General features: G+C 39.1%; 3 protein-coding genes across 3 annotated transcripts in view; 2 read left to right on the top strand and 1 right to left on the bottom strand.

The window, feature by feature from the left end:
- The window catches only part of LOC124802411 (post-GPI attachment to proteins factor 2-like), a 65,248-nt gene extending 50,830 nt beyond the window's left edge, over window positions 1-14,418 (bottom strand). Inside the window, exon 1 of the mRNA XM_047263170.1 lies at window positions 13,904-14,418. Within this exon, the coding sequence (XP_047119126.1) occupies window positions 13,904-14,092 (189 nt within the window). The 5' untranslated portion in view covers window positions 14,093-14,418. The remainder of the gene's footprint in view (window positions 1-13,903) is intronic.
- Window positions 14,419-14,459: 41 nt separating this feature from the next.
- LOC124802409 (WW domain-binding protein 4) overlaps window positions 14,460-20,668 on the top strand; it is a 111,208-nt gene continuing 104,999 nt past the window's right edge. Inside the window, exon 1 of the mRNA XM_047263168.1 lies at window positions 14,460-14,574. Coding sequence (XP_047119124.1) covers window positions 14,573-14,574 — 2 coding nt within the window. The 5' untranslated portion in view covers window positions 14,460-14,572. The remainder of the gene's footprint in view (window positions 14,575-20,668) is intronic.
- Window positions 17,208-18,361, top strand: LOC124802410 (calmodulin-lysine N-methyltransferase). The gene has a single exon (XM_047263169.1). The coding sequence runs from the start codon at window positions 17,317-17,319 to the stop codon at window positions 18,271-18,273; it is 957 nt and encodes a 318-aa protein (XP_047119125.1). The 5' UTR covers window positions 17,208-17,316; the 3' UTR covers window positions 18,274-18,361.

Genomic DNA, 20,668 nt, shown 5'->3' with positions numbered 1-20,668 from the left:
GTCTGGGGACTTCGGTGCTACTGTCAATGCTCAGTCCTTAGTAGACACTTACCCCATTCCCCGACAGGAAGACCTCGCCAAGCTTGCAGGGGGAAAGTACTTTTCTAAGATCGACCTGGCTCAGGCATACCACCAGTTACCCTTGGATGCCAATTCCCAGAACATCATGTTTATCAACACACCTTTCGGATTATACAAGTACAAGCACCTTCCATTTGGTGTCTCTTCGGTGCCGGCGATTTTCCAGCAGTCCTGGAGCAGCTTACGCAGCCTATCCCTGCCAGCATGAATTATCTGGATGCCATCTTGGTCACCGGGTGTTTCTGATAGGAACATTCACACAACCTCAGCAGCTTATTTCATGCTCTGCAATCTGCAGGTTTACACTATTGGTGGGACAAGTATTGTTTTCTTCACCTGGAAGTGGAATACTTAGGCCACTGGCTTAGCAAAGATGGCATTCATCCTTTGGATCACAAAGTTGCGGCCATTGAGGCCCTTCCTCGTCCCAAGGACTTATCTGAACTCTAGGTGTTTTTGGGCAAGATTACTTATCACTAAGTTCTTACCCCAAGCTGCCTCCATTGCTCATCCCCTCAATCACTTGAATCACAAAGGGATGACTTTTGACTGGACTCCTGCCTGTGACCAGGCTTTTCTCTGTTTAAAGACAATGCTGAAGTCTGCCCCTTGCCTTACTCCTTTCTCTCTGGATCGCCCCTTGGTTGTGGCAGCTGATGCATCAGCATACGGCATTGGGGCAGTCCTCGCACATAGGAACACTGATGGCTCAGAATATCCCATCGCTTATGCATCTAAGCCGTTAACCCCAGCACAATGGAACTACTCCCAGATTGAAAAGGAGGCCCTGGCGATAGTGTTCGCCATCCAAAAATTTCACATCTATCTCTTTGGGGCAAATTTCACCCTCCTGACGAACCATAAACACTTAGTTACACTTTTTGGACCCCACTCTCACCTTCCAGAGAGGACGGCTCAACGTCTCCAGCACTGGGCATTATTTTTATGGAATTACACTTACACGATCAGGTATAAGCCCACCGCCCACCATGCTAACGTGGACGCTTCGTCACGTCTCCCAGCAGGCCCTGTTCCTGTGTTTGACCAACTGGAGGTCCTCTGCTTTCACATTTATTCCACCCGCTGGGATTCAATGTACAGTCTGCCTCTTATGGCTGCTCACATTGCCATGGCTAAACACCGCGACCCTATCTTCAGGCAGGTTCTCCGCTATGTGGTCCACAGTTGGCCCTCCTATATTACTCGTCGGATGCGGACTGACTTCAACCTCTGCCACCACCTGTCCCACAGGCTCTCTGTGGTTGATGATGATCTTCTGTTGGCCACGGAGTTGGATGCCCATCAGGTGGTCATCCCTCCGGCTTTTCGACATCACGTGCTCAGTTGGTTACACCGCGGGCACTGGGGTATGTCCCGCATGAAAGTTTTGGCTTGCCAGCATGTGTATTGGCCCGGCATTGATGGTGATATTGACTGCCTGGTCCATGGGTGCACTGTGTGTGTGCGTCACCAGGCAAGGCCCCCCCCCCCCCCCTGCCCCTCAGTCATTCGCACCCTGGTCTGTGCCTCACTGGTCCTGGGATCGCATCCATCTTGATTGGTTGGTTGGTTGGTTGGTTTAGGGGTGGGCGAAGGGACCCAAACTATGAGGTCATCGGTCTTGTTCTTAATAAAACAATGCCACAATTGTGAGAATAAAACAGACGAAATATAGAACACAAAACGGAAAGAAAGGAAAAGCCACAAGAACGAAGAGAAGGCAATGAACACTAAAAGGAACAAATGAAGACAAGAAAACAGAGAGATTCTAGAAACAGAAGAGAGTAAAACATGAGAGGAGATTACAGTGGCAGGAGTAGATTACAGTGGCTGGCCAACCACGAGAATAAAAAGGGAAAGCCAGCCACTCTGAAACACCCTAAAAGCACTAGGGTGGAGGACACAGAGGGGCAAAGGACATGCACTAAAACCCACATAGAATTATAAAACCCACTCTCATGGATAAAATGTAAAACTAATGCTGCTGTGGAGGCACTGTCACCCAACACCGAAGGCAGGGTGCAGGGGAAGTTAAAAGTCTGCCGCAGAGCAGGTGAAAGTGGGCAGTCCAGCAAGAGGTGGACGACTGTCATTTGGGAGCCACAGCGACACTGAGGTGGGTCCTTGTGACTGAATAGTTAACCATGCATTAGCCACGTATGGCCAATGCGGAGCTGGCAGAGGACAACTGATTCCCTGCAAGAGGCCTGCATTGAAGACTTCCACACATTCATAGTCTCCTTAATGACATGCAGTTTGTTGTCCGTCTCCCAAAGTCGTAAAACCCTGTGGTGTAAGACAGAACACGTCAGCTTCAGAGATGCCTCTCTCCAGAAGCGGTTTCTGCGTCGCTTGTTTGGCCAGCCTGTCGGCAAGTTTGTTGCCGGGGATTCCGGCGTGTCCTGGGGTTCACACAAACACCACGGAACTGCAGGACTGTTCCAGGGCATAGATGGACCCCTGAATGGACGCTACCACAGGGTGGCGAGGGTACCACTGGTTGATAGCTTGTAGGCTGATCAATGAGTCAGTACACAGGAGAAATGACTCGCCAGAACTGTTGTAGCGGCAGCTTAAGACGATGTCATACGCACAGAATGCAGGCGTTCAAATTTTCTCTTAGCCTCAGTGAAGGTCAGTCTGTCCAGGGTCTTGTACTTAATGATTTTCCTTTGTTTCTGGAGAATCCTGCAGTCAGGCTAGCAAGGCGAATGGTGCTCTCCGCAATTGACACAGATGGGAGGCGGGGCACATGGAGTACTGGGATGTGATGGGCATCCACAATCTCGGCCTGTGACACTGGAAGTACAGCGGGAAGACATATGGCCGAACTTCCAGCACAGAAAGCACCGCATCGGGGGAGGGATATAGGGCTTTACATCACACCAGTAGACCATCACCTTGACCTTCTCGGGCAATGTATCACCCTCAAAGGCCAAGATGAAGGCACCAGTGGCAACCTGATTATCCTTCAGACCCCGGTGGACACGCCGGACGAAATGTACACCTCGCCGCTCTCAATTGGCACACAGATCATCGTCAGACTGCAAAAGAAGGTGTCTGTGAAATGTGATATCCTGGACCATATTTAAGCTCTTATGGGGTGTGATGGTTACAGAAACATCCCCCAGCTTGTTACAAGGGAGTAACTCCAGTGACTGGGCAGAGGATGCTGTTTCGATCAAGACTGACCCAGATCTCACTTTGGACAAGCGCTCCACCTCCCCGAACTTGTCCTCTAAATGCTCAACAAAAAACTGAGGCTTCATCGTCATGAAAGATTCCCCATCAGCTCTCGAACATACAAGGTACCGGGGCAAATAAGATTTGCTGCCATCCTTAGCCTGACGTTCCTCCCATGGTGTGCCAGGGAGGGGAATGATTTGGAGTCGTACTTCTGTGCGTTGAATTGAACTCGTGATCACTTAGAGACTGCTGGTGTTTCCCCACCAGCAAGAGATGATGCACTATGCTTTATCGCGTGTCATCTGTCCTGATGCCACCCACTCCAACCAGGGGCCCTCCCCATGGGTGCCACCCAGCCGCAGCAAAGGCCACCTGGCACGATGGCTAGTGTCGGGAGTCCCGATGCCCCAGGGGGATGGGCACCTACCCCTTGGCATACGTGGGGAGTTAACGGTGTAGGCACCAGCAGAGTAATCCCTGTGTGGTCAGGGGGCTACAATGAACAGGGTACATGGCGGCCCCACCACAACGGACTGGCTACCGTGCTGGATATCAGATGCAAAGAAGTCCATGGTCATCGTCGATGCAGAAACCGACACTGCATAGTGCATGGTGGAAAACGCACCTAGGAAGGTGTCCTCACCCAAGAGATGAAGAATGGGCAGGACTGCAATGTGACGATGAGAAAGTGGGCTAAAGATCTCAATGCACGATGGACACGATGCACTTTGTAAGGCGCCCTTCCCCAATTGGCTTGCTCTTCACGAACATTTTGAAGGATGGAGGTCAAACCCTACAGGGGACCATCACATAAAGGCTGAAATGTATGAAACTCCTTTTAGTTGCCTCGTACGACAGGCAGGAATACCTAGGACCTATTCTAACCCACGGACCCGCAGGGGGGGGGGGCATCCATCTCGATTTTGCGGGCCCATTTTTGGGGTCCATTTGGTTACTTCTCGTTGATGCCTACACCAAATATCCATATGTCGTCCGAATGGCATACACCACCGCAGAGGCCACACTCATGGCCCTGGCAGGTCCTCGCCACTGAGGGCCTGCCTTGCACATTGGTCTCCGATAATGGCCCCCAATTTACGGCATCCTCCTTCCACAACTTCTGTCAGACCAATGGTATCAAACATATCCGTAGCCCACCTTTCCACCCTTCCTCCAATGATGCAGCGGAGAGGCTTGTCCACACATTTAAACAACAGTTGACAAAGGTGGTCAGAACACATCAGCCCTAACCCTGTTCTTGAGCACATATCGCACCATGCCAATTGACAGACATAGTCCGGTGGAGCTCCTCCTTGGGTGACAGCCACAGACCCTGCTTCATTTGCTGATGCCATCACCCTCCCATCCCCGCTCCTGGCCCTCTCAGCGTTACGGACCCAGCACTGCCGTGTGGGCCGGCACACACGGGAGCAAGGCGGGTTGGACGCCCACCATGGTAATCGCGGCCCATGGGCAGTGTGTGATGTCAGTGCAGACATCAAAAGGGTTGGGGCACTGCCATCATAACCAGCTCACCCCACGTACCCCTGCGGGACTCCCGCCACCGCCTACACTACCTCCTTCTGCTACAGATGTAGTCCTTGAGTTGCCGCCACTGCCCCAGGTTGCTGCCTCCCCACGAGCCTGCTGCCTGCCCTTCCTGCCTCCAGGTGGAGTGGAGGCTCCCTCCGACGGCCTGGCCCCTGGGTCAGCTGTCCCTTCCTCCCTGACAATGGCAGTTGACGAGTCCAGGTCTTCTCCAATCTGCCGACCACCGCGGCACCATCCGGGGCGTTTTTGCCCCTGTGCGCAAGTTTCAGGGGGGAGGGATCTGGCACCAAGCACCACAGGTTTTGAATCCGTGCCAGACAGCTTGGAACTCAATGACGACTAGAGGTCTCTGCACCAGCCATGCCGTAGGCTGTGGCTGCACGTGCTCCTCTACTTTTCTAATTAGAGTAAGAGCGCAAATGTTGTACTGCCAAGTTCAATATACTTAGTGATACGCTTTTCAAATGACCATACATGGGACAGAAGCACAGGCGTTTATGATGCGGTCAACCACATCTTCATGGCCTGTTGACACTTGGTGGTACACAACATCTTTTAAATATCCTACAGACGGAAATCCATGAAATTCCATTATTGTTATAACTGCAAGGTACATTCGGAGGAAATACGAAAGCGTCCGATCCCACCCGTCTGCTTTGACCCATGACGTCACAAATATGGCGGAAACAAAAACAAACACACACACTTTCCACAAGAAGCCTAATGACACTAACGGGACAAGCGCGGGAAATGGGGTGTTTTGGGTGGGGGGCAAACTAAATACAAACAAATTTAGATGCCTTGCGTAGCTACAACGTGTAAGTGAAGACAGCCATGTATGAATACGCACCCACCTCCCCAGGGATCGTAACCCCTGCAACCCATAGAAGATAAAGATGCTTCAGTAGCTGATTAGTGTTTTCTGTCTTTTTTTTTTAAAAAAATATCACGAGATAGAACGAACAGATCAGAAAAGTAAATAAAATAAGATAAAATGGAACTGGAGACAGCCACACTCAAACCAAACTCCGCGTCGTCATGACGTCACACACGACAACACCCTTACGTAATGGGTCAAAGCCGACGCGTTGGATTGGACGCTTCTGTCGACCCGATTCGGAAAATAGGTTGCTTGCAGGCAATTTTCAGCAGTTGATAAATGTTTCAGAAAGCTTGTGACACTGAACTGCATTAACTGGATTTCATTAACACTACTAATAAAATCCAGTAAATGCAGTTCAGTGCCACGAGTTTTTTGAAACACTCAGAAAACTTACATTAGTTGATGAACAAGTCTGCAACAAATACTTTGAGGCACCTTATGTACATCTTATATATCGTAGACAAATTACAAAAAAACCAATGGTGAGTCACTATGTGAATTTTACAGAATTTTGCTATTTGGGCAGAAAATATAGCTGATGAAGGTAGAAATAGGGTCATTCCATGTCAAGTCACCCAGGCCTTGACACCAACCATGTCAGATTTTGATGAAACTTGGTACAATTACTTCTTTTATCATCCTGAAAGCACTTGTAAAATTTTTTTGCTCTATCTCTTATAGTTTTTTTTAATAAATTTTTAAAGTTTTTAGATTTGGCGTTGTTTCAGCAGTCTGAAATCGTAACTTAAACGTGTCCTCACAACTAAAAAAATTTGTATGTTGAAGAATACTCAAGATGCCAGTATGAAATTTTGGAATAAGTTTGTGTATTATATCTAAATGTTAAAAAAATTACCATAATGATATATTAAAATCTTCCAAATGAAAAAAATTACAATTAGTTGTTGGTTTTTTTTTTGTTTAGTTTTACAAAAACTGCAATATCTAGAGTCTCAGACCTGATAGAAAGCTCAAATTTGTTTTAAAATACTCTTAATTGTATAGGCTATTAGAGAAAAGAAAAATTATGTTGGCTTTTTAACCTGTTCAATAGTTATCTAATTTTTTAAATAATATTAATTATATTTTAAAAATATAATTAATATTATTTAAAAAATTTAAAAGAGCAGTTAGATGTATGGGAGGCAACGGCAGCACAATATGGAATGCATTTCTCTGCAAAGAAAAGTGAAATAATTGTCACAACAAGGAAGAAGAATAGGCCAAATGTGGATATAACTTGTGGAGGGGAAAAACTACAAGTGGTAGAGAACTTCAAGTACCTGGGAAGCATGATTGAAAGTAAGGGGGGAAATGCAATGGAAATAAATGAAAGGTGCAGAAAAGCAGGGCAGTTCTATAAATGCATTAGGGGGCTTATTTGGAGCAAGGAGGTGCCACAGAAATCCAAGGGAATTATATACCGAAGCTACTTTGTCCCCATATTGGCATACGGAAGTGAGACATGGGTAAAGCACAAAAGTGACAAAAGTAGAATACAGGCTAGTGAAATGAAGTTCCAGAGGAGCAGGTTGAGTGTAACAAGACGAGACAGATTGCGAAATGTGTATGTGAAGGAAAGACTAAAGGAGGAACCAGTAAAGGACAGGATAGAAAAATCGAGACAGCAGTGGTATGGACACATGAAGAGAATATATGAGGATAGAATTCCAAAGAGGATGTATGATCTGCAACTGGAGGGGAAGAGGCCCAGAGGAAGACCAAGAGATATATGGGTGAAGGGAGTGAAGGAATGTGTGACGAGAAGAGGAGAGGAGAGAACTGGACGAAGGTGGAAGGGGGGAATGGTGGAAAGACAGAACACGATGGAGAGGCTTGTGTTCCCGACAGACCCAGCCAGTGGCTGGAAACTGTCCAAGATGATGATGATGATGATGATATTTTAAAAATAAAAAGTACCAAGTGACTTAGACACCAAAAATAAGTTTTTGTCTTCTTGGAGTAACAATGTATGCTTGGATTTTGTTTTGTTATTCCTGTGTTTTGAAGTAAAAAATTATTACAGTGTTAAATAGTGCTTGGATAGTATTTTATTAAATTTATTCGAACTTTCAGTAAGTACTGTTACTTAGTTACAGAGATTCTTTTCCAATAACCAACAGAACAGAACAGTAATCAGACCAAAAGTGAAATCAGTATGTCAGATATTCAAACCTGTAGCGTAGGGTTATTTAAAAAATCTGTTTCCAAACAACCTACACACCTTCAAAAAAGTTACAACCGGTACCTGAATTGAGTGAGGAAGAAAAAAATTTGATCCACTTACGATCTGGAATTAATCTGTGTGAATTTAAGAATATATGTTCACACCACAGCTACTACTATTTAAATGTTTTTGAAAAGTATCAAACAACATGTGTAGACCCACTAAAAAAAAAAAAAAAAAAAAAAAAAAAAAAAAAAAAAAAAAAAAAAAAAAAAAAACACAAAAAGCCCATCAAAAGTCGTTGAGAAGTGTAGGCTTGGATCTTTCTAAACAATTACTGACAAAAAATAGTAGCATAAAACCTAGAAAAAAGCTTTGCTCAACATGCCGTAACTTTTGTGAGGAAAAATTAAGAGTTGAAGTCAATGAAAGTGAAACAGATGATGAAGTCATGGTTGAATTAGAATCATTGGAATCCAGAAATGAATCCCTCGTACAAACAAACATTGCTCTTGATAATTTAGGTTTAACACCAATAAAGCTTCATGGCTTGTCAGAACAAAGTAAAGGGTCTTATTTTAAAAGGAAGGTTAGTAGTATTGAAAAGACTGCAAAAAAGGCGGTTTCAAAAGCATTAAAATATGATGCACCAAGTTCTGATGATGACGAAGAAGATACAAGTGTGGTTGAGAAAGCAAAGGATTTTGATGTAATGATTTCTCTTATGAAAGAGAAGATGTCATCTGTTGGAGGTCTAGAAAAATCCAGATTCTGACCTTGGCTCCAGATTCTTGGAGTCGAAATAAAGTGATGAAAGAATTTAATGTAAGTGAGTACATGGTGCGACAACCTAGAAAGCTAAAATCTGAAAAGGGTATTCTGGAAACTCCTGGTCCAAAAAAAGGTAAAACTCTTTCTGAAAATACAGTAAGACTTGTAACAGATTTTTATGAAAAGGATGAAAGTTCCAGAGTGCTACCTGGAACAAAAGACAAAGTAAGTGTTCAAAAAAAATGTGTACATGCAAAAAAGACTCATTTTGTGTAACTTGAGAGAACTCTATTATTCTTTCAAATGGGATAATCCCGAGGTAGAAGTAGGATTTTAAAAATTTTGTTTCTTGAGACCTAAATGGTGTATCCTTGCTGGTGCTGCAGGCACACACCTGTATGTGCATGCAGTATCCACCAGAATGTTAAACTATTATTGGATGCTGTGAAAATTGAAGAATCTTATAAAGACCTAATTAAGATGCTTGTGTGCAACACGGAAAACCAAAACTGCATGCATCATTGCGACAGCTGTCCTGCAAATGATGCACTAACTGAGTACTTAACTGAAAAACTAAGTGAAGATTATGATTTAGAAGAAGAAATTGTAATCAGTCAGTGGGTTAACACAGACAGGGCAGAAATGATCAAACAGTCTATCAGTGTTGAAGACTACATTTCTTTATTGGTTAGGTCATTGGAAAAGGTCACCCCGCACTCGTTTATAGCAAAATCCCAATCAGCAGCCTTTAAAAGATTCAAAGAAGACCCACCACCCAAAACAGCAATTATTGTGATGGATTTCAGTGAAAATTATTCCTTTGTTATACAAAATGAGATCCAAAGTTACCACTGGAATAGAGGTGGTTGTACTCTACACCCAGTTGGAATTTTCCTAGGATATGAGGAAAACAATGTTTTTGGTTCCAACCACTGTTTTATTAGTGATGACCAAGAACATGACACTGGTTTTGTTAACTTTGTACAAAAAGAAATTACAAAGTGGCTGTCATTACATCATACTGACATTGACTCAGTTCACTACTTTACAGATGGTTGTGCTGGGCAGTACAAAAATAGAAACAGTTTTAAAAATTTGACTGAACACTTGGGAGACTTTAATTTGAAGGCCCAACACTCTTTTTTTGCAACAAGTCATTGGAAGTCAATTTGTGATGGCCTAGGATGAACTATTAAAAGAATTTTAAGGAAAGCCAGTCTACAGCTTTCGGATGAAGAACAAATAATGACAGCAATCGATGTGTTCAAGTTTTGTGAAAAAAATATTGAAAACATTCATTTTCACTTTATTGACAAAAAAGAAGCTGATTTGCTACGGTTAAAACTAGAAAAACGTTTTTTCAGCAACCCGAACCATTCCTGGAACAAGAAGTCTTCATAACTTCAAACCACTTCCAACAAACAACCTTGAAATTAGAAGGACTACAGATAGTGTAAAACCCTCCTTAGTCTTTTCTTTCCATTCTTCTGATTGGGTTCGTGTTGAACCATGCAAATCATGATGGTAACTGGTACTTTGGACAGGTAAAAACAATATTCAATGATGAAGAAGATGCAGAAATTCTATTTCTACATCCTTCAGGACCAGCTGCATCATTTTATTGGCGTGAAAGAGAAGATTCTTGCATAGTGCCTTTGGAGCACATAGTCTCTGTAGTAGACGCACCTCAATCAAGCGGCACTGGAAGAATGTATTACTTCAAAAAAGACTGTATCAAAAGAACTGAAAGCTCTTGGATGAAGTGGAAAAACAGTTTGAATCAGCATTAATGTTCATTAAAAAGACAAAATTACTCAAAAAATTCAATGTTTCAAGCAATCAGTTGGGTTATACATAAGTGTTGTAAGAACACTATCTTTGTACATAATTCTAATGTAATCTACTATAATTAATAATAATTAATAAACATGTTAAAAAGCCATCATTATTTTTGTTTTATCAAGTAGCCTATATGTTTAAGAGTAATTGAGCATTCTATCAGGTCTGAGACTCTAGATATTGCAATTCTTATAAAACAAAACATCCGTTAAAAAAAAGAAATATATTAATATTTTCTATTATATATATATATATATATATATATATATATATATATATATATATATATATATATATATATTTTGGAAGGAAACATTCCACGTGGGAAAAATTATATATATATATATATATATATATATATATATATATATATTTTAATAGTATCATTTTTATCTTCAAATATGTATAATAAATAAACTTGCTGCAAAAATTCATGATGTTATCTAAAAGAGTTTTTAAGATAAGCAATTTTAAAGTTTTGAATACAAATTAAATTTACCATTTCCGAAGGTTCGGAAAATGCAAAACATAAAAACTTTAAAAATTTATAAAAAAAAAAAAACTATAAGAGATCCAGCAACAAAAATTTCAGGTGTTGTCAGGATGGTATTAGAACCATTTGAGCCAACTTTCATGAAAATCTAAGGAGGTGGGTGTAAAATTTATTTTTTATTGGGTGATTTGATATGTAATGACCCAGTAGAGAGGATATCAAATACAGACCGGCAACGGCAAGAAAAGGATTTCTCAAAATGAGAAATATCTTCACATCAAGCATATACATATGTGTGTTAGAAAGTATTTTCTGGATGTATCTGACTGCTGTGTAGCTTTGAATGGAAGTGAAATTTGGATGATAAAAAGTTCAGACACGAAGAGAATAGGAGCTTTTGAAATGGGCTTCAATATAATAATGTTGAAGATTAAATAAGTACATCAGGTATCAGTACCTAATGAGGCTAAAGAAATTTACTGCACAACTTGACTAAATGAAGGAATTAGTTATATGGTTGAATCTCTCTCAGGATATGGTAAGGGAATGACGATGTACAAAATGGCACAGAAAATTAAGGGGCAGGAAGAAAATAAAAATTCATGTGACAAGCATTGTAATTTTTGATGGATGTAACTTAGTGATAGGTTTGGTTGGAGTTTTTTTTTTTTTCTCTCTTCCACAGCATAACAACGTTTCGACAGCAAACGTGAAAAATTATCACCCTGGCAAAAAGCAGACAGAAGCAATGATTCTTCTTAATATTGTCACATATAGTGTACATGCTATATGTAAGTCAAATTTAAACTATATACCTGGAATAGATTTTTTATATACCTTTTTAAACAAATTGGGCTGTGTGGATGATTTATTACCAACAGCTCAGAAAGATTTATAAGAATTCTGCTGCTTCATTTTCAGTAGTTCACTAATGGGAATTTTCATTCAACATGGTCATCCTTCTCTTGAAGATGATCCACAAGGAGGACATCACATAACGGACGTCCAAAAACCACAAACACAGGTATACACAAATTCAGGGTGCGCAATGTCTGGATCATTTTAACAAGAATCCAAATGATTTTACACAAATTTCTTATAGTGAATTAGACAGGGAGTATAAATTAAAAAGCAGTGAATGCAGTACAGGTTGTGATGGAACCAAAGAGGATCTTGTTTGCCAGAAGGGTTAAAGCCACTATCTCCTGGGATCCAAAAGTTATAAATCTAATGGGTTAGCCTGCAACAAGTAAAACTATAAATGGAAAATATTATGCTATTCTTCTGGACTAATTGAATTTTTTGGGAATGGAAGAGAGGAGAGAATGTGAGGTTTGGATTGCAAAATGGGGGAAAAAGTCAAGGATTTAGAGTAGGCTACAGACTGTTGCAACATGAAGTCTTTCAGCAGCACCAGTATCCCCTTCCACTTCCACAGATTCGAGTACTGTAGGGAGGTGGTGGCAACCACAGATGGTTATTTCCCGAATCTTCCAGATTCACATTTCATGTATGGTATCCATTCACTGGGCAAACTGATTTGTTGGTGCACTAAATGAATAGTTCCTACTTCATGAAGTAATCTCCCTACAAGAATGTGTACAGATCATAATAGCAAAACTAAGGTCACACAATAGGTTCCTACAATGTTGAAGCTCTAAGCAGTTAAATGTAAACACCCAAAACTGCAACCAGTCACTTTTTTGAAATGGTTATTTGTTCATTACATGAACCAATTTTCAAACCTTTTCAGGCTCATCTTCAGATGGTTTTCCAGAAGTTACATAGCTGTTTCAAGCATAGTGCTGTGTGCTGGCTCAGAGACAAGAAGACAGAACATGCTTTGTTGCATTGCCATGAGTACTGTTCATCTGTTGGTTTGGATCCAAAATTTAGTTTTGCACTTACTGTGATATTATGGGCATCTTTTCTGTTAGATCCAAGTAGTCAGATAAACAATACTCACTAACAACAAAAGCCGTCCATAATGTCACAGTAAGTACACAACTAAATTTTGAATACAAATTCACAAACAGTACTCCTGGTGATGCAATAAAACATGTTCCATCCTCTTGTCAATGAGCCATCATTCAGAATCTGCTTGAAATAGCTATGGGACTTCTGGAAAACTGTCTGAAGATGGGCCTGAAAAGGTTCCAAAACTGGTTCATGGAAAAATAAATAACTATTTCAAAAAAGTGACTGCTTGTAGTTTTTTATATTTACAGTTAATAAACTGTCTAAAACATATCTGTTATGAATAATCTTAATCTGTATGTGATTAGCCTATTTAGCAAGTTGCAGCAGCTGGGGCATTGCACAAATCAGACTTACAATTTTTGTGGATTAAAAGTTGTTGTATGAGGAAAACTGACAATCAACAATTTTTTTTTCCGTAGAGCACAGGTGGTTGAATCCTAACAATCTAGAAAACATAGATGAAATTCAAAAACCAATACAGCAGCTGGCCTGTGAGAAAAAATCCCCTTTTTCAAGTAATATCTGAAGACATCTGTGAACCACACCATCTTCTAGCCAAGAACACTCATTTAGGAGCTACAACACAGTGTATGGATACCGTATAGAGGCATTAATACAATACGTAAATTTTCCATTATTCTCTCCTTATAGGCCAATCATATGGAATAATGTGAACAAATGTGTACAAGTCTACCTTATGATTATGGCACACACTCATTCCGAAACAAAGACTGCTTGTAATTCAATCAGCAGAGATATAGCCTATTTTTGCATCTGCCAAAAATTGGAAATAGTGTTGAAAGGCAAAATACAAAATATTTTTGTAGCTAAATGTGGGTTGAGTGGGGGGGGGGGGGGGGGGTAGTCGGGAGCGGGGAGGACGGAAGGGTAGCTCAGCTGGAATATATTGTTAATCTCAAATAAAACAAGCTATCTATAGTAAAAATCTTACCTGACAGTGCGTATAGGTTGATCTTTCAAAGTTAAACAATATTGACCATATTACACAGAAGATAAAACTTGTCAACGGCAAGGAAACAGTAACCCAAGCCACTTTACCGAATGGTATTGATAGTGTATATCCTTTTTTCTTATGATGCAAAGGTAAATAGTCTTGACCAAGCGTTATCGTCGTAGACATATCTACGGTTTTTTATTTCGTCACTGTGAACAGGACGCCCTTTTCTAGGAGTTAGTTCATGTTGCAGAATTATGTGGTCGTGAAATACATAGTGAGGCGTGAACTGTATAGCGCTCTGCCTGCCTTTGTACTGAAATATGCAAACCATTAGACCATCACTGAATGTCACATTTTGGTGGAATATTCTGCTGCTGACTTGGAATTATATGTCAATCTCTGTGACCTGCAGAGCACCAACTACTAAACAGCTGTCGCCTATTCTCACAACCACTTGACGTACCTACAAAACACGCACGCATTGCGACATGCTACTGTTCCCCAATCTTGGTTGTTTATCATATATCCCGGCACTGCGCTACTGTGGCGCGTTAACTATTATGTAATCTTTGGGTATAAACAATGTCGCTGTGCCTGTAAGCTTGCAGTTAGGTAGTGCAGTTTGCGTAGAATGCTAGTTGCTGTGCCATAGAAACAAACAAAATGTAAGTAACTTAAAGCTGATCGAAATACTGATCACTTGTTAATGTTTTTGTTTCATTATACTAAGGAATGAATCGTGAAGCAGAGCATATCATCTGAACCAAGCGCTGAATGGACTAAGAATAGTGCCACGGTAAACAAATACGTTCGCACTCCATTTCAAACGAAAATTAGAGTAGGCAATCATTGTATGGACAGGTCCGTATAATTAGATTTGGTTTCTCAAACTGAAGTCGAAAAACATGTTAATTGACTTTGTTGCTAGCGACGTAGGAACGCTGTAGGTGTTCTGTCAGTCTGTCGCGGCATCGTGAGGATTGCGGGAAGAGTGAAGATTCCTCTGATCATACTTATTAGTGTGTTGGCTGTTAATACTGTAACAGGGCGTAATTTTTTAACGCGTGGAATAATGCCATAGTATCCTTTCTTAATTGGCGAGATGCATTGTTAATGAACGTGTCGGTAATTTCCTCCTGTTCCTTTCATCTAATTTCTTTTTTTTATTTTAGTATATCGCAGCTGTTTTCAGTATTTTCCCTGAAAGGTTTTAAATGTTGCAATGTTGTTGTTTTCAACATTTTGATATCAGCCTTCATCAAATTCTGGCAAGAAAGAAAAATAAATATCATCCGTACCCATATCCTTTTGGAATTTCTCTGCAAGATAAGATTTTCAAAAATGATTTTTTTCAATATTCAGATTAAGCACTCTTCTGACATGTAGCACAATTGTGCGTTAGATGGAATAAGTAGCTGGTTAATAATTGATCATCTTTAGCTGTAAATAAATTCTCTGAATTAGCCTAGTTGTGAAAGCGAAGTGCCTACATTTCCCAGTTTGAAACATAAAGACGAAGAGGAAATTTACAGAGAGAAGTACTGTAAATGAGAAACATTTTTAAGCGACATCGCCAATGGAAAAAAAGTTGACATTACCATCATTATATTAATATCGAATAAATGCCTGACTACATAGTAGATATTGTCATATCGGTCATCAAAGATTCCATGTCTGAGATGTTAAAGCAATTGATTTTTACCCTTTTTGTCTTGGACACTATATTTTTAACTTACAAATTTCAAAAGTTTTATCTATGCAATTATTATTGAGTTGGAACTGCTGTTGTAAATTGTTTCTAACACAGTTGCATCCATTCATGCTGAAATTGGAAGGTGAATGTTCATCAGATGATCAAAGTTGAAATTATAGATATTTTATGAATGGTAATAATGCAAATTTTTAGTTGCATTATCAGTCCAACTACAGTAGGTTAGTTACTTTGTGTCCATCACACCTGCAATAAATCATTTAAATAATTTTTACTGCTTCTTTACAGAGTTTCTCATTGTAGGATGATGAAAGTTTTGTACTTTACCAACTGTTTAAGATTTTTATAAAATTTATTTCATAAAGCAGATATAAGGATTCAGGAAATGTTATCAGAATAGTCTGTCATCAAAAAAATGAGCTGGCAGTCACATTCAGTCTGGAACACAGATTTAAATCTGAAAGAAGCTAATCTTGATAAATAATAGTGTATAAAATCATAAACTCTGTGTGTAAAACAAATTGAGACATAGGATATGAGGTAGAAAGGGATCATATATATCAGGACTGACAGAGACCAAATGGCTAAATCTGTCAGTTACTTCTTACTGGTAAAAATCTACATAAGAAATCTCAGAAGTAGAAATATGTGTGGAAAGTGAAATGCGGTGAAATACTTAGAAGCCCAGATCCAATTAAGAGTACTTTCACCCAGTTGAGTTTTATTTTTTTCTGTTTATTTCCCTGCTTGTTCCCAAAGGAAATTAACTGTTAGTTCTGTAAATATAATTTTGTGTGTTTCATTTCGATTTTGACAGCCATGCTTTTGTTGTTCCTATTTTGGCAACTTGCAGCGAGACGTTCCCCCTTTTTGAATTATTTGGGGAATATTTTAATTCCTGTACCAGATGAATTACGCCGTCAAAAGTGGGAATCGCAGTAGATTTAGTTGAACTCTCCAGTTTGTGATATGAAAAAAAGAATATTACCTATGACAGCAGTTTGCATGGTGTGATTTATTTATCCAAACCAGTCACTTATTTTGTAATTGTGGATTTTTTTCTTTTGTGGTAAGTTATGTTTAGTGAACCATATACACAAGACCATAAAAAGACTCTCATTTATTAAGTACACAGAACATTGCTTCACTTGCATAGTGATGAAATTCTATAAGCATCCAATTGCTTCCCAAAAAGAATAGCTTTGCATGCTGCAAGACAGATTGCATATAGTGATGATTAAATAACTCATCTACAGTTAAAGTTGTAAATATCGAAGCCCATTCTACTGGTGTGTCGCATAAACAGAGCACACTAATAATTTTTAAAATGTTTTTGTTGTCACCTCATTATACTGTTGCATTTCTACATGGTATATTTTTAGATGTTAATACATTATAAAGATTTGAAGAAAAGAAGACAAAATATGTACACTACCACAGAAATTTGATTTTTGTTATTAGTTAAATGTTTCCCTTCTATTCACTGTTGTTCTCAATAATTAACTTGCTTTGTGGCATTTATTACAGATAAGTACTGTTTTAAATGAGGGAGTAATATTAGATTTTTCTCCTTCCTTTCAGGCTCTCGCTAAATATTCTACAAGTTATTGATACATTATCTTAGTGTGCTTCATTGAGAGACATGGTTTGGAGAGAAACAGAATAGGCTCGAGTGCAACTACTATCTTACAGAACCATGTCTGCAGTGCTCAGCAACACATGCCAGCAAACAAAAGAAAGTTCAAAAAGAAATGAAATTGCACGTCGACGATGGAAGATACTTGCACGTGCCCTTCAAAGAAGTAGCGAGGGCGAGACAAATGAAGATGAAGATGTATCTGTTCGACGCTTCACCTCATTTCATCTTTTCACAATGAAATTGTTACCATCTTATAATAATTCCACTAGCTCTGTGGCATCATGGTCAGAGTACTCTGTAGTTGTTGCACGTGAAAAATATTCCATATTTATTCGCCACCCCTTTCCAAATTTCACAGCCACAGAACTGATGGGATTCAATAATACAGGAAATATTTGTATTTGGCCTTCAGAAGAAGTACTAGCATTCTACGCACTGTGTAACTTACAACAGTTTGCTGGGAAAACAATTCTTGAACTAGGGGGTGGCAGCACTTGTCTTGCTGGTCTTTTCCTTGCTAAATATTCATCAGCTTTCAAGATACATCTTACTGATGGAAATGAATCTGCCATGAAAAATGTTCAGTATATTGTTGATCGTAACTTTCCACAGGGAAATGACAGACTTGTATGTTCTGTATTAGAATGGGGAAGCTTTTGGAGGCTAGCTGTTAATCAGCATATTAAGCCTTATGACATAATACTGTCTGCTGATTGTTTGTTCTTTGATGAAGCAAGAAATGATTTAGTAGAGACTATATGGACAGTCTTGAGTGAAAATGGGACAGCTTTTGTAATGGCACCGCAGAGGGGTGATACATTTGACAAGTTTAGACAAGAGGCAAAGGCAAGGGGGTTTATATGTTCAAGCAAAAAGCATTACAGTGATCATGTTTGGAACAGACACTTACAGGTCAAACAAAACTGTGATTATGATGAAAATATCCATTATCCACTGCTACTTATTTTGAAAAAGTCTATGCCAGCAGAAATTGGAGACCAATTCAACCTCTAGGGATTATATCTTGCCTTTACAGAAATTAATGAAATGTATTAAAAAGTTACAAAATTTCAGAAGTAATTATATTTGATCATTTTACTGAACTATGGTGCCATAATGAAACTTTGAAAGAGATATCAGTATTTTCACATTGTTGTTTTGTAAATGATGAAAGTTAATCTAGTCATACTACAATTGAGTAGAATTGATGTCAAGTATACTGTTGTAAATTTATTGGAGTGTTTGGAATTTTATATCCAAGGATCAGAAACGTTTGTGCCATTGTGTAAAAGACTGAAAAAATTTGTGAACTTAGTTTTATTATTTTATTGAGGATTATTTATTTGAAACAGAGCACTTTATAATATTTGCAAATCAACTGGTATGATGATTCACAAATTTTCAGTAACTTAAAGCGTACAAAAGAGGACTTTTGAGTACTGTATATCTTTGTGTTCCTGTTGTGTACGTATACTTTTTTATGTAACAGGTGGAATGTTTGATTCTGATGATTGTATTGAGTGTGTCATTCCTATCCAGTGAGCAAATTGCCTGTCTTTTTGACATATGTAATAACACTTACCGCTCTTTCATTCCTATTCTTTCCATTGTGCGGGATGGGCTCGAATGATTGTATGAATACTTGCCGTAAATTATAGATTCTGTGTCAAGTTGTGAAAGATATTGCTTGACGGTCACATCCAGTACATACTTAACTATTTTGAAAAAGCTTTAAGTATCTGTACTTCTGTAGCCTAGATGTAATAGACAGATGGTGTCTTGCAACTGCAGTGATTTTTTTCATTATTTCCTTGTTCTTACCTGCCAGTGCACACCGTATTTTATGTTGTAACTCTATTTTAAGATGAATATATGAAATAGTGTGTGTTTTAAACTGTATCAGTGAGAAACCATTCAGTACCTATGTCACTGCAGTTGCTAGATGCATCTTTCTTTTATGTTTCAGTTATTTCCTAACATTCCTCTTTTTACCTTTTCTACATATCTATTTTTTATTGTTTTAATGTAATGAAGAAAATTTAATGTAGTGTTGGAAGTTTACACCTGGATGCAATTTCAAAATTCTTGTTCATAAAAATATTTGAAAATGTTGTTAACCTGGAGGCTAGAAAATGGAGAGTGCATGGCATTAGGAAACTTACTCATAGATGTTCACAAGGACAGTCTCTCTAATGAAACAGGTTAAACACAGGCATTTTGAAGCACGAGTACTGTACTGACTGATAGGATTGGTCGGAATATTGTTGGTACCAGTCTTTACACACACACACACACACACACACACACACACACACACACACACACACATATATACACACATGTATTTTGATTTCTGTATGGTATTAATGCACTCTTCATTGTTCTGGACCATCAGGTTTTTTCTGTATCCCATCCAGTTAGTTTTCATTTACTTCCTTCCAGAAATCACAAAATATCTTTTACTTGAAAATTATGTTTGTTCAGTGATTTCCTTTCATTCTCCTTGAGAAATGTCAGAGGTATTAGTACAGCATTGTGGATGTTACAGTGGTAAACATTTCTGTGTATTGCATAAAAAATTGTTAAAATATATTGACTAGTCATTATATGTAGTAGTTTGTGTGTGCTTTAAGCAATGTACAAACAAAAATTGAAGTTTATCATTAACAATTCTTAAAAGGAATTGATTTCATTTTGTAACAGAAAATTAGCCTAAGCTATTTGATGGTGGTGATATGCAATTAATACATTTCATAAGGCATTCTTATCTGTTTTTACAGATTGATACTTATATCACCGCACTCTGTGAATAGTTTGTAATTCTCAGGGATGCCATTTTAGAATGTTATAGACAGATAAATGTAGAAAATTGGAAGAGTTTTTCTATTGGTATGAAATAGCCATTATGTGCATAACAAGAATTAGTGGCTGTTCATGAGGATTGACTGAAGTTATGAATCTCAGAATAATGCTTTCTCGGTGCAAAAATATTTTATATCTTTGACAGCTATTTGAGAGAGACACAGTGTATTTTAAACTCTGACCATTGTGGTACACACACTTGATGTTTTATATAAACTGAGCCATGTTGCACTTTATTGGCAAGTAATGTGGCTATTTTGAGTGATTATGGAGTACTATGGTAGTTAATACTCTCCTCCTAGTCAGTAAAACTAATAAGATTTACATCTTTGTGAATAAAAAGGAAGCTATTTTTAAACAACACTATTTTGAAGAAAATAGTGATAGTAACATGTAGTTCATGTTTCTCATTGTTCAGTACAGTTTAACAGTTGTGAGAAACTATATACATTAGCGTAGCAGGGTGCTTTAGAAGCCAAAGCGATTTTGGCTTTTGGAGATAATGTGCACAATATTATTTTAAAATACTTGTATGTAACTAGGTTTC

The sequence above is a fragment of the Schistocerca piceifrons genome, chromosome 6 (assembly GCF_021461385.2).
Source record: "Schistocerca piceifrons isolate TAMUIC-IGC-003096 chromosome 6, iqSchPice1.1, whole genome shotgun sequence".
Lineage (NCBI taxonomy): Eukaryota > Metazoa > Arthropoda > Insecta > Orthoptera > Acrididae > Schistocerca > Schistocerca piceifrons.
The sequence above is the reverse complement of the archived record's forward strand: the minus strand, read 5'-3'. Positions and strand labels throughout refer to the sequence as shown.